Below are 11,565 nucleotides of genomic sequence, written 5' to 3'. Positions count from 1 at the left end.
CTGCGTGAAGAACAAACAGGAAAATTACACTCCACCCGTACTCCAAAGGACACCAGCATCAAGGCGTCTCCGAGCTCACAGTCACAGCGGTACACCTCTGAAGTCAACACTCGGGCATCCTGATGCTCACGTGCACACGGGCCAGCACCGAGAGAGGAGTGCGGGACCCGGTCGGCCCAGACCTTCTGGGACGGCGACACCTTTCACTCTCACGAGCAGGCACGCTCCAAGCACACCGGCCAGCACCACCAGCACCTCACATCTCACCGGGGGCCTGGCAGAAAGCACCCCGGGAAGAGCCACCTCCTGCGGTGCTGGGGGCTGAGGAGGAAGGCCTGCTACCACCCGTGAGCACCCGAGAGGTGAGCAGCTGGGCCGGGGCTGCTAAGAGGTGCAACGGCCAGGACGTCTGGTCGCTGGCGGACGAGCAGTAACTGCTAAGTCAGAAGGTTCTCGTTCCCGTAAGCTCAGCTGCAGGCTCAGCTGCCCGGTCTGCTCGGCACCCTTGGCCGCACCCGACAGCCACACCAGACGTTGGAAAGAAACGGAAAATTGGAAGAAGGTCCCAACGGTTTTAAATGTGAAGGAGACAGGTTCATGCAAGCCTTGGGACACCAAAAAAAGTGCTACAGATTGGGTGCAAAAGTGACAATATGTCAGTTACATTAGTAAAGGTCTAATAGTTTTAAAACACCGAACAACAGCTTAAATGGACAATGAATTAGTTACAAACTTACCAGAGGCTGAAATCATACAAATTAATACACATTAAGTGACCAAATTTTGATACTACTTTATCGGAATATTTAAATTCTAATTAGCTTAATCAAAGTATTCAAGGATCATGAGTATACTGAGAATGTCCACGATACACACATTCCCACAATTTACGTAATCAAATTAATGCAGAATCTGGAAATGTCATTATGACGCCTCTTTCTCTAAGACCCAGAAAATACTGAAGTGTTCCCCCAAGGCCGTCGGAGGCTACGGTGGTGCCCGGGAAGGGCCTGCGGCCGCCCAGCTCCCTGGGCTGGGTAGTTAAGGGCACTGAGTGGGGCAGGGCTCCTTACTTGGAAATGGTCTTCAGCAGCCTTGCCACCCACGTTAAGGACATTCAGGGAACTGGCACGCTTCATGCTGCAAACAGGGCAGTGGACATGCAAAAGGACAAACCAGCGCGTCAGTCAACCAGGGGCGGCAAACACAGCAAAGACACCCCCAAGGCCCCTGTCACGGTGGGGGGAGCCATCCCTCGTGGAGAGCGGGCCTCTCTCTCGGACTGGGGTGTCTGCCCAGTTCTTAACACAGATGCCCCGCGTCTATCCATATTTAAAGCCCAGTAGAGAAAAAGCACAGTTTCTCTGCATCTGTCTCAGCAAAGTATTTGTCTTAAATACTATGTGTAAATTCCACGTGTCCTCATACGTTCACATTTTGAAGCCTGGCTCGTGGAGGAGCCAAGAAGCTCTGCCCGCGCAGCCCTCTGGCTGGGCCTGAGTCTGCAGGGCATGTCGGATCAGTTTTAAGAAGGAAGCCTGGAGCCTCCTCCAAAACCCACCACTCACCTAAGTGACCATGTAAAAGAGAGACCCCCTGAAGCTCAGTATCTACATATATTCGCGTACTTTGTGTATTTTTAATATTAAATTTTATATTAAAAGGAAAAATAATTATTTATTAGCAAAATACACTCAGAAGCTAGAATTTCTCTGCTTAGAAACCAAAATTTAAAACAAATTTCATGGTTTTACCTTTAAGGAAACCGAGTGATTTAAATGTGTATTTACTTTTTTCTCCCACTTGACACCTTTAAAATACTTGATGAAATATCCTGCAAATAACCTAAAACCTAAACTTAAATGATAGACAGTCATAGTTACTATCACTGCTTACACCACCAGGGATGCCCTCAGACAGTAAATCACCTTAGCTTTTAAAGTTAAAATAACTGATATTAATGGTTATTTTTAAGTATCTGCAATAGGAACTGTAACAATAAATTTACCTACGACATGAACAGTACACACCAGTACCTGCTGTGAGTTGAAGGGTCAGCACAACCAGACATGGGCACTAAGGCCGGGGTCAGCACCCGAGTGCCCACCTGCACCACGGACGGGCGCCGCGCCTGGCAAATGGCAGGTACTGACCAAGTTCTCACTGAATGAACTACGCCAGAAGCAAAAGACCTTAATTCACTTAACCTCAAGTAAAATTCATTCCCAAAATGCCCGAACCAGGACAAACACAACAACCTAACGTATCCTACGTAAGTGCTGCTAGAATTCTGAACAAGTTTTGTCTACACAGCACTGCTCAAGAACAAAGGATAAAATCAAACCAAATCGCACTGGCACACTTTATTATTATTTAAGTGGCCAATGGATTTTTTCTAAGACAGTTCTACAACCCTCTTCCGCAAACTCTCTTTTCCTTACAAGAGCAAGGTAAAAACAGTTTGACTCCTGCCAGTAAGTCTCCCCTTGACTCTGCGAGCTGCATCCACACCCTTCCCTTACACTGTGGGTACCAAACAGGAAGAACGCCGAGTTTGGTGGTTCTCAAAATGTCGTCGTAGACCAGCCACGCTGGCACTAGCTGCAAACTTGCCAGAAAGGCCAATGGTGGGAGGGGTGGGGGTGCAGACCCCACTGCACCATAACTGAAGGCGGGGGCCCAGCAGTCTGTGTTCAAACCCCCCGGAGACGCTGATGCTCAGGTCTGAGAACCACTGGCCCAGTGAATAAAGGCAGTTACTCTTACCTGGACAGACGATGCAGTTTTATGCATTTTTATGGGATAAAATTTCTAGAGCCATTTCAGTTTCCATCAAGTTCAGTAAGGTACCATCTCCAGTACCACACGTGACGTGTGCGCACGGGCGTGGCCAGCGCCACACCGGGGAGCGTCCGCATTGCTACGTCCCGGCCGAGACAGGAAGAAGGCACAGGAGGGGGAGAGAAAAGTTCTGAGCTCTGTCACGTGGGAAGGAAGGGCCACGTCATAGGACTCAGTGCCAGAATTGGATTCTGCATTTAAAAAGCTTCAAAACATCCAGAACCTCCAACAGCCAGTGCATCTGCCCTGGAGGAGCCAAATTATGGCGTGTGGAGAGCACTTCCGCTCATCAGATCCAGCCCAGGAGCAAAAACTAAGCGACTATTCAACAGTCTGTTCAGATCCTTACAACGTGGACAAATAAATAAATAAATAAATAATCTTTCAAAATTCGGTGAGGCAGATAGTTGACCTATCATTTAGTTCTGTAAATATTTTAAAACAAGCGCTTTATCCCAAAGGCAACTTCCTGGATGCACGTTCATCTGTTGGGTCGCAGGCTCTGGTGCAGACGGGACAGGACGGCAGTCTGCTGCTCAGCCCTACAACCTTCCAGAAGCCCCGGCTGGCTTTCAACACTGCATCTTCCAGGCAGTGTCACAACAAACATGTGTGGAGCTCATTTAAATGACTCCCTCTACAGAAACAGGCTTGGAAACATCCTTGAGAAGCAGGGTGACAGCCACCCATACAAATCGCTTGTCCTGCCTCACAAGCCATCAAAAAACATGTGCGTCCATCAGCAGAGACGCCTGGGGGGACAGGGCGGACAGCACACCTGGGCCTCTGCTCCCCAGCTGGGGGGCTGAGCCTGCAGGGCAGCACCAGGGAATCCCAGGGGTCTCAGGAGCTATGCCTTCACTGACAGAGACCAGAACGAGACTGGACACCCCTCAAAACAACACAGGAAGCAGCTGGAAGGGCCCCTAACCTCAGGTCTCCAACACGTCGTATGAAGGGACCCCGCTTCCCAGTCTCAGCGGCGGGAGACTTCTTGCCCACAAAAGGGAAAGCGGAGTTACCTGTACAACAGAGTTTTACTCAGACTCAATCTTTAAAAAGAAGGCACCACTTAGGAATTCAGAGTTTCACGGAACGGCTGATAGAAGAGTGCCTCTGTGAGAAATGCATCCCAAACAAGATGCCGTTTACATCAGAAATAACCCAGAAACGGGGGCAGATTGTTAACACTCTGGTGCACCTTATAAAGAACAGAATACCTCAGAACCAAATTCCTTCGACAACTTCAATGGTATCGTTCAAAAGACTCTAAGACTCAGGAGTGCACCTTCTTTTAAACACGTGGAAAATCTGTTTTTGGTTTTTTTTTTAATTCCTAAAGAAACTCCTTCTACTAAAGTCCTGAATCTGTAATCCTTCTATTTAAAACATTATTCTCCCTACATTAATACCTGTGAGCCTCATATAGTCATGGCTACCGTTATGATTTTAAAAGGATTTTCAAAACTAATTTCACAGGATTTAAACTAGTACTAATTTAAAAAAAGAAAACAGCAGCTCTCTGGAGTAAACACGTGAATGTGCTCCATGTTTTCCTCCGAAGCTCCCCCTTGTCACTGCTAAGGCTTCCTCTGAACACACAACAACCAAATCGCACAGGTCTGTTCGGGAGGCCCCCGCCCTTCGAGCCCCGCCACAGGAAGCTCCACAGCTCCTTCTCCAGGAAGCGAAGAGACAGGCCGGAGCTGCTCCAGCCCCAGGGCGGACATGTGAGGAGCAGCGGGGACGGCTTGGGGAGGAAGGGCCACCGGACGCCGCGCGGCGGGGCGGTCAACAGGGGCTGCAGATAGATAATTACCCGGGGTTCTTTGGCTCACTCTCTCGAGAACTTCCTCCCTTCAGCTTCCTAACCAGCTTCTCACTGCTGCGTCTAATTGAAGCCCGGAGTTTGCTAAAGGAACCACTGCGCTTTAAAGATCCAGTGCCATCCTGAAAGAAACGTGAACACATGTGAAACTGCAGACGGTCCTCTCCCGGCCTCCCGAGAAGCAAAGCTGAATGAAAACAAGAATTCACATCACGGTTGACCTACTTGTCTGTGACTTGCTGGCAATACAGTGGCTACAGAAATTACCAGTTTGCCATGTCTATAAATACACTTTAAATAGAAATCTATCCATTCTAAATTTCAGTCAAGATAATCCAATGATCATGAAAAACCTCTGAACAGGAAGAAGTTCAAACAAAAAACATCCCCAAAAATCATCCTGCTGTTTTGAAACAAAAAAGGTCACACACAGAAAAAGTCTCAAGAAAATTAACGCTGCTTCTTGAAGATGACCAAAATCAAATTCTACGTTTAATAAAAACGGAAGCATCTGGTCCATGTAACAGTACTGGACCCAAACCACTGAGAGATGACAGAGACAACTCTTTTTTTAACACTTTTGTGTACATGCAGTACTTAGATGTACTGCTTCTTCAGTAAATTTCATTTTAGAATATTTATTTATTTATTTATGTAAGTAAGTAACTAAGTATTCTCTATACCCAGTGTGGGGCTTGCACTCACGACCCTGAGATTAAAAGCTGCACGCTCTTCCGACTGAGCCAGCCAGGTGCCCCTTTAGTAAATTTTAAAAAACGGTTTTATTAAATGTTGATTTTAAGTGTGGTTGGAAAATTAAATAAAATGCTCATCCCATTAAAACCCCTCTGACACCTTGTAGGAAGCAAGTAAAAAACTGTCCAGCTTTCATTGTAACTGGCCCAGGCATTAACAAGAGAAACACTTGGCAGTATCTGGGTATGAAAATCAAAAGCAGAGAGTGAAAAAAATGTGTCTATAAGCAACTTCTATTCTCAGAATGAATCACTTAGTGAGATTAACAGTAGCCCCGTTCCTTCAAGAGGCTACGCAATGCCGCATTCCATGGAAAGAGTGAGAAGTTCTACCAGGCAGACAGACACCAAGACACGGGTCAGTTGGAGTGAGTTTATTAGAAGTTAGAAAGACACAAATACACAAATCACTGAACACTTAAAGATTAGTGGAGAAAAGCAAAATTGCCAAAATGTCACAGAGACTACACAGCAAACGCTACTGGAGCGAGATCCTAAGGGGAGAGCCCGGGGCGCAGCTGGCCCCGCCGGGTCTCGGAGGGGCAACGGGAGCAGCACATGCCCTACTCCTACAGCCTAGCTAGTTCAACGGTCACGGTCATGCCACGGCATTAACACCTGCGGGAGACTTCTAACTACCTTTGATCAAAGTGAACAACTAATCGCTCTTAATTCTTAAACTCATGTATCACACAGGAAATGGTTTTTATTAACACAGTTTATATTACTAAGTACATATCTGGCAAAGCTACATGTATACAGAGATAAGGAACCCCCCAAAAAGGACAGCAGCACCGAAAGGAATGGCCAGTCACAGAGAGGCGGAGCTCTGACAAGAATCCTAGGGGTCGCTAAGCACAGCAGTCAGCACTGGAGAGAGAAGTAAAGCTGGAGGAGGAGCCGCCCGTCATGCAGGACACAGTGTGAACGTCACATGAGGCAGCTAGGCCTGTCAGACAGAAACGGAGAGAGAGCCCAGTGAAACCGTTGTGAGAACAGAGCCAGCCCCCACTGACCGCAGCGTGGCTTACAGTATTTCTAGGTCACAAATCTCAGCAGCGCTTTTAATCGCTTTAGTATTTGGGATGACCTTCCGCCTGCTTCTATCAGCCCAGTACCAAGAGGTACTGGGCCGTATGCTATCTTTTACGTTATCAAGACTAATCACTCCTGATCATCAAAACAAAATTCCAGTTTCGAGCATGGATTAGCACTGTGCTGGAAATCTCCATGATACTTACTGTAATGAGGTTTTCCAGTAACTGTACATAAAGGAGATTCCACATTGAGAAACATCCGACAGTGACCAAAAGAAAGGCTACACACAGGAAGAGGCCATTCATTAAACCTTTAACTTCATCAGAAATCATTTTATATCCCTAAACTATAAAGTTCTCTCTGAAATCAGGGAGGACTTTCTCTTAAAAGCACTAACAGTTTAGACAGTTCAGAAACTTGAAGAAACCACTGACTTTAGAAGTCTTTAGCACATTTTAAACATGCAGTTGATAATCCAAAATAAGATTAATTCTAGAAAATGGATTTCCACAGGCAGCAGTGCACCCCGGGTCTCAGCAGACTGGAACCCCAGTGGTCTCGTATGAAGCCCCGGACAGCGGGGACCGAGCCCCCGCCCGCTCTGACTCACCATGGGACGCTCAGCAAGTCATTTAACCAGCCCGAGCTTCATTTTTCTCATCTTTAAAATGGAAAAATAAGATTTGTTACCAACTCCCCACGAATGTTGGGAGGACAAGAAAACATAAGTTCTTGTTGCTCTTTCAGAAAAAGGACATTAAACTGTCAATTCTGCAAACAGTACACCTCCTCCCGCAGTTCATTTCAGAGTTCACTGCTACACTACAGCAGTGTTACTTAGAACATTCCTGTCTGGCCACTCAGCAGGCTATGGGAGAGTGACCAGATCCCAGACATACTTCACGCGAAAAACACACACACACACACACTCACTCACTCACTCTCCCCCTGCCCAATCCCTCACCCCTGCAGCAGCAGGTGCACAGGAGCTGGGCTCCGGACGCAGCACCTGGCTAGGGAAGAGGTGATGGAGCGGGCTGCCCACCCTCTCCTTGCACTCGCCCTCCAGAACCAGCGGGAACAACAGCAGAAACCCACCCCAAGCCCCCGTGGATTTCTATTCAGTAAGAGCTGGAGGGCTGGGAGGTCTCCTGCATTGTAACTCTTTCAAAAACAGTCTACTTCTTTATATTGCCATGAAAGAATACTTACATCAAAAAAGTGGGTTTCTGAACAGAAATGAATAGTGTAGTGTATTGGCTAAGAAATGCATGGCAATAATTATGACCTATAGAGTTCAGGTGATTTGTTCTTTATTTTTTCTTTGTTATATTCTAGTTGTCTTCCTAATGTAATTTTTAAAACTAAAACTTTATTTCTAATTAACAGCATATACTAACCCATTCCTCAGTCATCTTGGGCAAGAGATCAGTGTCTTTGGAAAACAAGCCCTAACACGGGGTGCGGGTGGGGCAGGCTCCTTCTGAAGGGCCCCGCAGGGAACTGGCAAGTCAGAAACAAAAAGGTCAGAGTGGAGAAGACGGACAGAATGGAGGGCGTGATGTTTCCTGGGGCCCTAGTGGGACAGCTGCAAGTATGATCACTTCATAACCGCGCAGCGCAGGGCTCCCACGTGTGCGAGGGGCCCAGGCTCCAGGGATGGTCCCAGCAGCCCTCGGAGGGGATGGCAGCCATGTGCACAGAGGGTAAAGGGAATCCAAGCTAGCCAGAAAGGACTCCTTTGCACACAGCATTTGCGCTTTTAGGGGGACCAGAAAAGAGAACTCTGATTTATCTTGACAATGACTTTCAGCTCTGTGTACTATTTATACAAAAATAAGTTTGAGGAAGTTACATTTTAAAGTCCTTTAATCACCATCTTAATAGTATATATTTTAATAGAACAGAATTGCACTTCCCTAAGAACTTGATCCAGAAATCTCATATGAATGATTACAGTATATTCAGTAACCCTACTTTTCTTGTATTTTAACAGCATGGAAATCTGTGCTGACCTAGACTTCCCCCATCTGCAGGGTGCGACTGGAACCTGGACTGCCTGACCTCTGCCCACATGTTATTCTGAATGCTGGGACCAATCACACCCGCTCGGTCTCACATACACGGCTGTGGCAATGGAACGGGACTGCCGTCCTCCCCACTGAAAGAGCACCTGCCCCACACAGCAACACGATGCTTTTCCCTACAGTAGCAGTTTTTAAACTTTTTAAAGAGCACTGAAACCCTTTTTAAAAAACTTAAAATCTAATGCAGAACCCCAATATAAGTAAATCTAGGTGGCATTTTCTCATTATAAATGTGTAACAAGTTCTTAGAAGAACATAAACCAGTAAGAACAGTGAAGCCACCTTTACAGAACCCACAACTTGAAATATGAAATTACAGATGACAAGTCTAGCCCCTGACACCTGAACTCCCAATCCGTTTCCAATTGATCTGGACTGCCCAGCACCAGAACCTCGCTGCACACAGGTAAATGGCTGTGGGCGGCAGCCGTTCTCAACCATGTGCCTTGTCATTGCAGGAGCTCCTCACTGCCACTCTGAGGGCCTGAGACATTTAGTCTCACACCTGGACAAAGACCAACGCGGGGGCTGTAGTGGACTCAGATTTAGTTGCACGTGCCTACACCTCAATCAGGCTGACTCAAACCCCGGTGTGCATGTACATGCCTATGCTGCCTCTTCAACAATCACCGCGCGCTTTGAAAATGAAAATTCCAACCAAATGTCGGGAGAGCTCAGCACCACCTTCTCAGAACCTGCGAGCCAGGCCTCCTGCGTAGGCAGGGGTGGGCTGAGCCTGAGCAGGGGCCTCAGGGGCCTGGCGGTGAGCACACCAGCCCGGGCGGCTATCCCCTGGGTAACCTGGGCAGTTCCAGAGTCACGGGCTGCTTGATCTCAGACTCTCTGTGAAGAAAGGGCCCCTTCGGCTGCTCAAAGCGAGTTTGGAACCACTGTACAGGATGACCTAAGATCTGGGATCTAGATTCTTTCATCCAGTGGACCACTGCCAATCGATGAGCCCTGCGATGGAGTCTGTCAGAGACGCAAAGCCTCTAGTGTCCAAGAGTCAAGTAAAAAGGTGTCCAAAGCCCCGTGTGTGAGTGTCCTAAGTGAGAGCATGTCCAAAGCGAGAGAGGAAATGTGAAAGGAAGGAGGGCCAAGCGTGCACTCGGGAGGGGCCGCTTCTGTGATTCCAGCAGCAGGCCTGACAGGAAGCCGCCTACCAGCCCTCCACGGACTGGATGGGAAGCAGCTCTCTCTCACCCCTGAGTCTCAGTCTTGAAGATGGTAACAGAACTCTGCATTGCCAATAATTTTATTATAGGATTGCACAGGAAGATTGACCTAGAAATACTGTCTCAAGAAAAAGTTCCTCCAGAACTTCATTCAAGAGTGTCAAAATCTGCACCCTGGCTTCTACAGACTAGAGAAGGGACATGACCCTCTCCACAAGGCATGCAGGACAACAGGAATCATGGGGAGAGTACAGTACACAGTGTGGCCAGATGCGGGCGAGAGGAGGGCCTAGCCATCATCATTTATGTGTTAGACTACTGCCCAATGGGAGAATGGTCAAAGCAGATGCTGATTGGTTGTCTTGGCACAGGAAACACCAAAGCAAGGCAGTTGCCAGATAAAGACAGTCAAAAAGACGCTCTCTCCCTGAAATTTTGGCCACTACCATTTTTGTAGAAAATGTCTCATCCTTACCAAACCACTCCAGCTATTAGAAAATCCCAAAAATAAATACATTCAAAAAGACAGAGCATAGGAAAACCCAAAATTACTATTTGGCAAAACATATGCACAATTACCTAATCAAACTGCACCTACTGCGACTTCAAAAAAAAAAAAAAAATTGATCGTGCACCTAATCCTGCATTCAACTCTCCCTGATAAAAGCAAAATTCCAAAGACACCAGCTCAACGTACAAAAGTATTACCCATGTGTGACCAACGTTCACTAGAAAAAAATGTCCAGGAGGCCACATGCTCTTTGGCAACCACTGGATAAACAGCAGTGGTGAAAATCTCCATCAAGTCAAACCAGTGAAACCCAGAGGTAGAGCCAGGAGCGACATGTTCCAAACACGGGCACGTGTTCTGGATCCGAAAACCTCTGGCAGAGGACTGTGAAGAGAGATGAGCTGTGGGACCCTCAGTGGGAACAGGACATTCAGCACCGCGGTGGGCCATGCAGAGCAGCTGCCCCAGCCTGTTCTTCTCTAGAGACAAGCTGTGTTCGAAACATCATTTCCCTTTAAGGAATTTAAATCTCACAAAATCTACAGCAGCCTGGTCAGTGAAATTAGGAGCACTGGAGTTAGCAATGAAAATGGGTAAGTTAAAAAAGCGAGTTAGTTTTCTGCCACACTAATCCTAACATTAAAATAAAACCAGGTTATGGATTATGGCTCTAAATAACCAGGACACTCAATCAGCATTTAAGTGCTCAAAGTTAAGCCAAACAGCTTTCATGGGTCCCTAAAGAAAAGAAAATGACCACTTTGAACAAACAGACTTCATTATTAGCAGAAGATAAGCACTTACAAAAAGCTTAATTCATACTCAATTTGAAAAAAGGACAGTGTCTAGCATGTAAGCCCGGAGGAAACTGCGGGACAGCACTCCTGCTGGGAGCGTGGCCCAGGCGGCCTCCCGGCGACAGACAAGCGCCTGCCTGCGCACGCTGGCGGCTGTGTACTGTACTTACCCCGTTCCACTCTACGCTCATACTCACTTCCTCCCCTCCGTCAGGGCCGCTCTCGTACTTGACCACGTCCACGTTCAGGCTCTCCCGGCTCCTGCGCTTCTCCATGTTCTCAGGGTCATTCAGCACTTCAGCTACTCTCTGTTTGTGAACATTGTCAAGACCCTGGGAGCCAGGCAAGGGGGAAAGGGTTGGAGCCATTAGAACTGAACCTTGATGAAGGGCTTCTAAGACAGCTAAGCTTCACCCGGGGGAAGAAAAACACGAAAACAGTCCTTAGACACAGAAGAGTGCTTCTCAGGAATATAGACTTAAGACTTACACATTTCACCCTCTGTAAAGTTTACGTCAAATTTAAAAAAGAAA

The 11,565-nt window shown here is 47.2% G+C and overlaps 1 protein-coding gene across 13 annotated transcripts in view; it reads right to left on the bottom strand.

Moving 5' to 3' along the window:
* KLC1 (kinesin light chain 1) overlaps positions 1-11,565 on the bottom strand; it is a 48,499-nt gene that overhangs the window by 5,434 nt on the left and 31,500 nt on the right. For 2 of the 13 annotated variants that reach the window (XM_064571651.1, XM_064571653.1), the window contains exons 13-15: positions 11,203-11,364; positions 4,661-4,791; positions 1,074-1,140 (exon numbers count right to left, since the gene is read on the bottom strand). The exons of 1 other annotated variant lie outside the window; for it this stretch is intronic. In XM_064571651.1, the coding sequence (XP_064427721.1) occupies positions 1,074-1,140; positions 4,661-4,791; positions 11,203-11,364 (360 nt within the window). Of the gene's footprint in view, positions 1-1,073; positions 1,141-4,660; positions 4,792-6,112; positions 6,374-7,072; positions 7,124-11,197; positions 11,441-11,565 lie in introns of those variants that run through there. 10 more of the 13 variants (XM_064571652.1, XM_064571654.1, XM_064571657.1 and 7 more) reach the window with 7 other exon arrangements.

Source organism: Mirounga angustirostris, unplaced genomic scaffold (genome assembly GCF_029215605.1).
Source record: "Mirounga angustirostris isolate CCGP_5_RB_7025 unplaced genomic scaffold, mMirAng1.0.hap1 SCAF_9, whole genome shotgun sequence".
In the NCBI taxonomy this organism is placed as follows: Eukaryota; Metazoa; Chordata; class Mammalia; order Carnivora; family Phocidae; genus Mirounga; species Mirounga angustirostris.
This window is presented reverse-complemented; position numbering and strand designations above follow the sequence as displayed.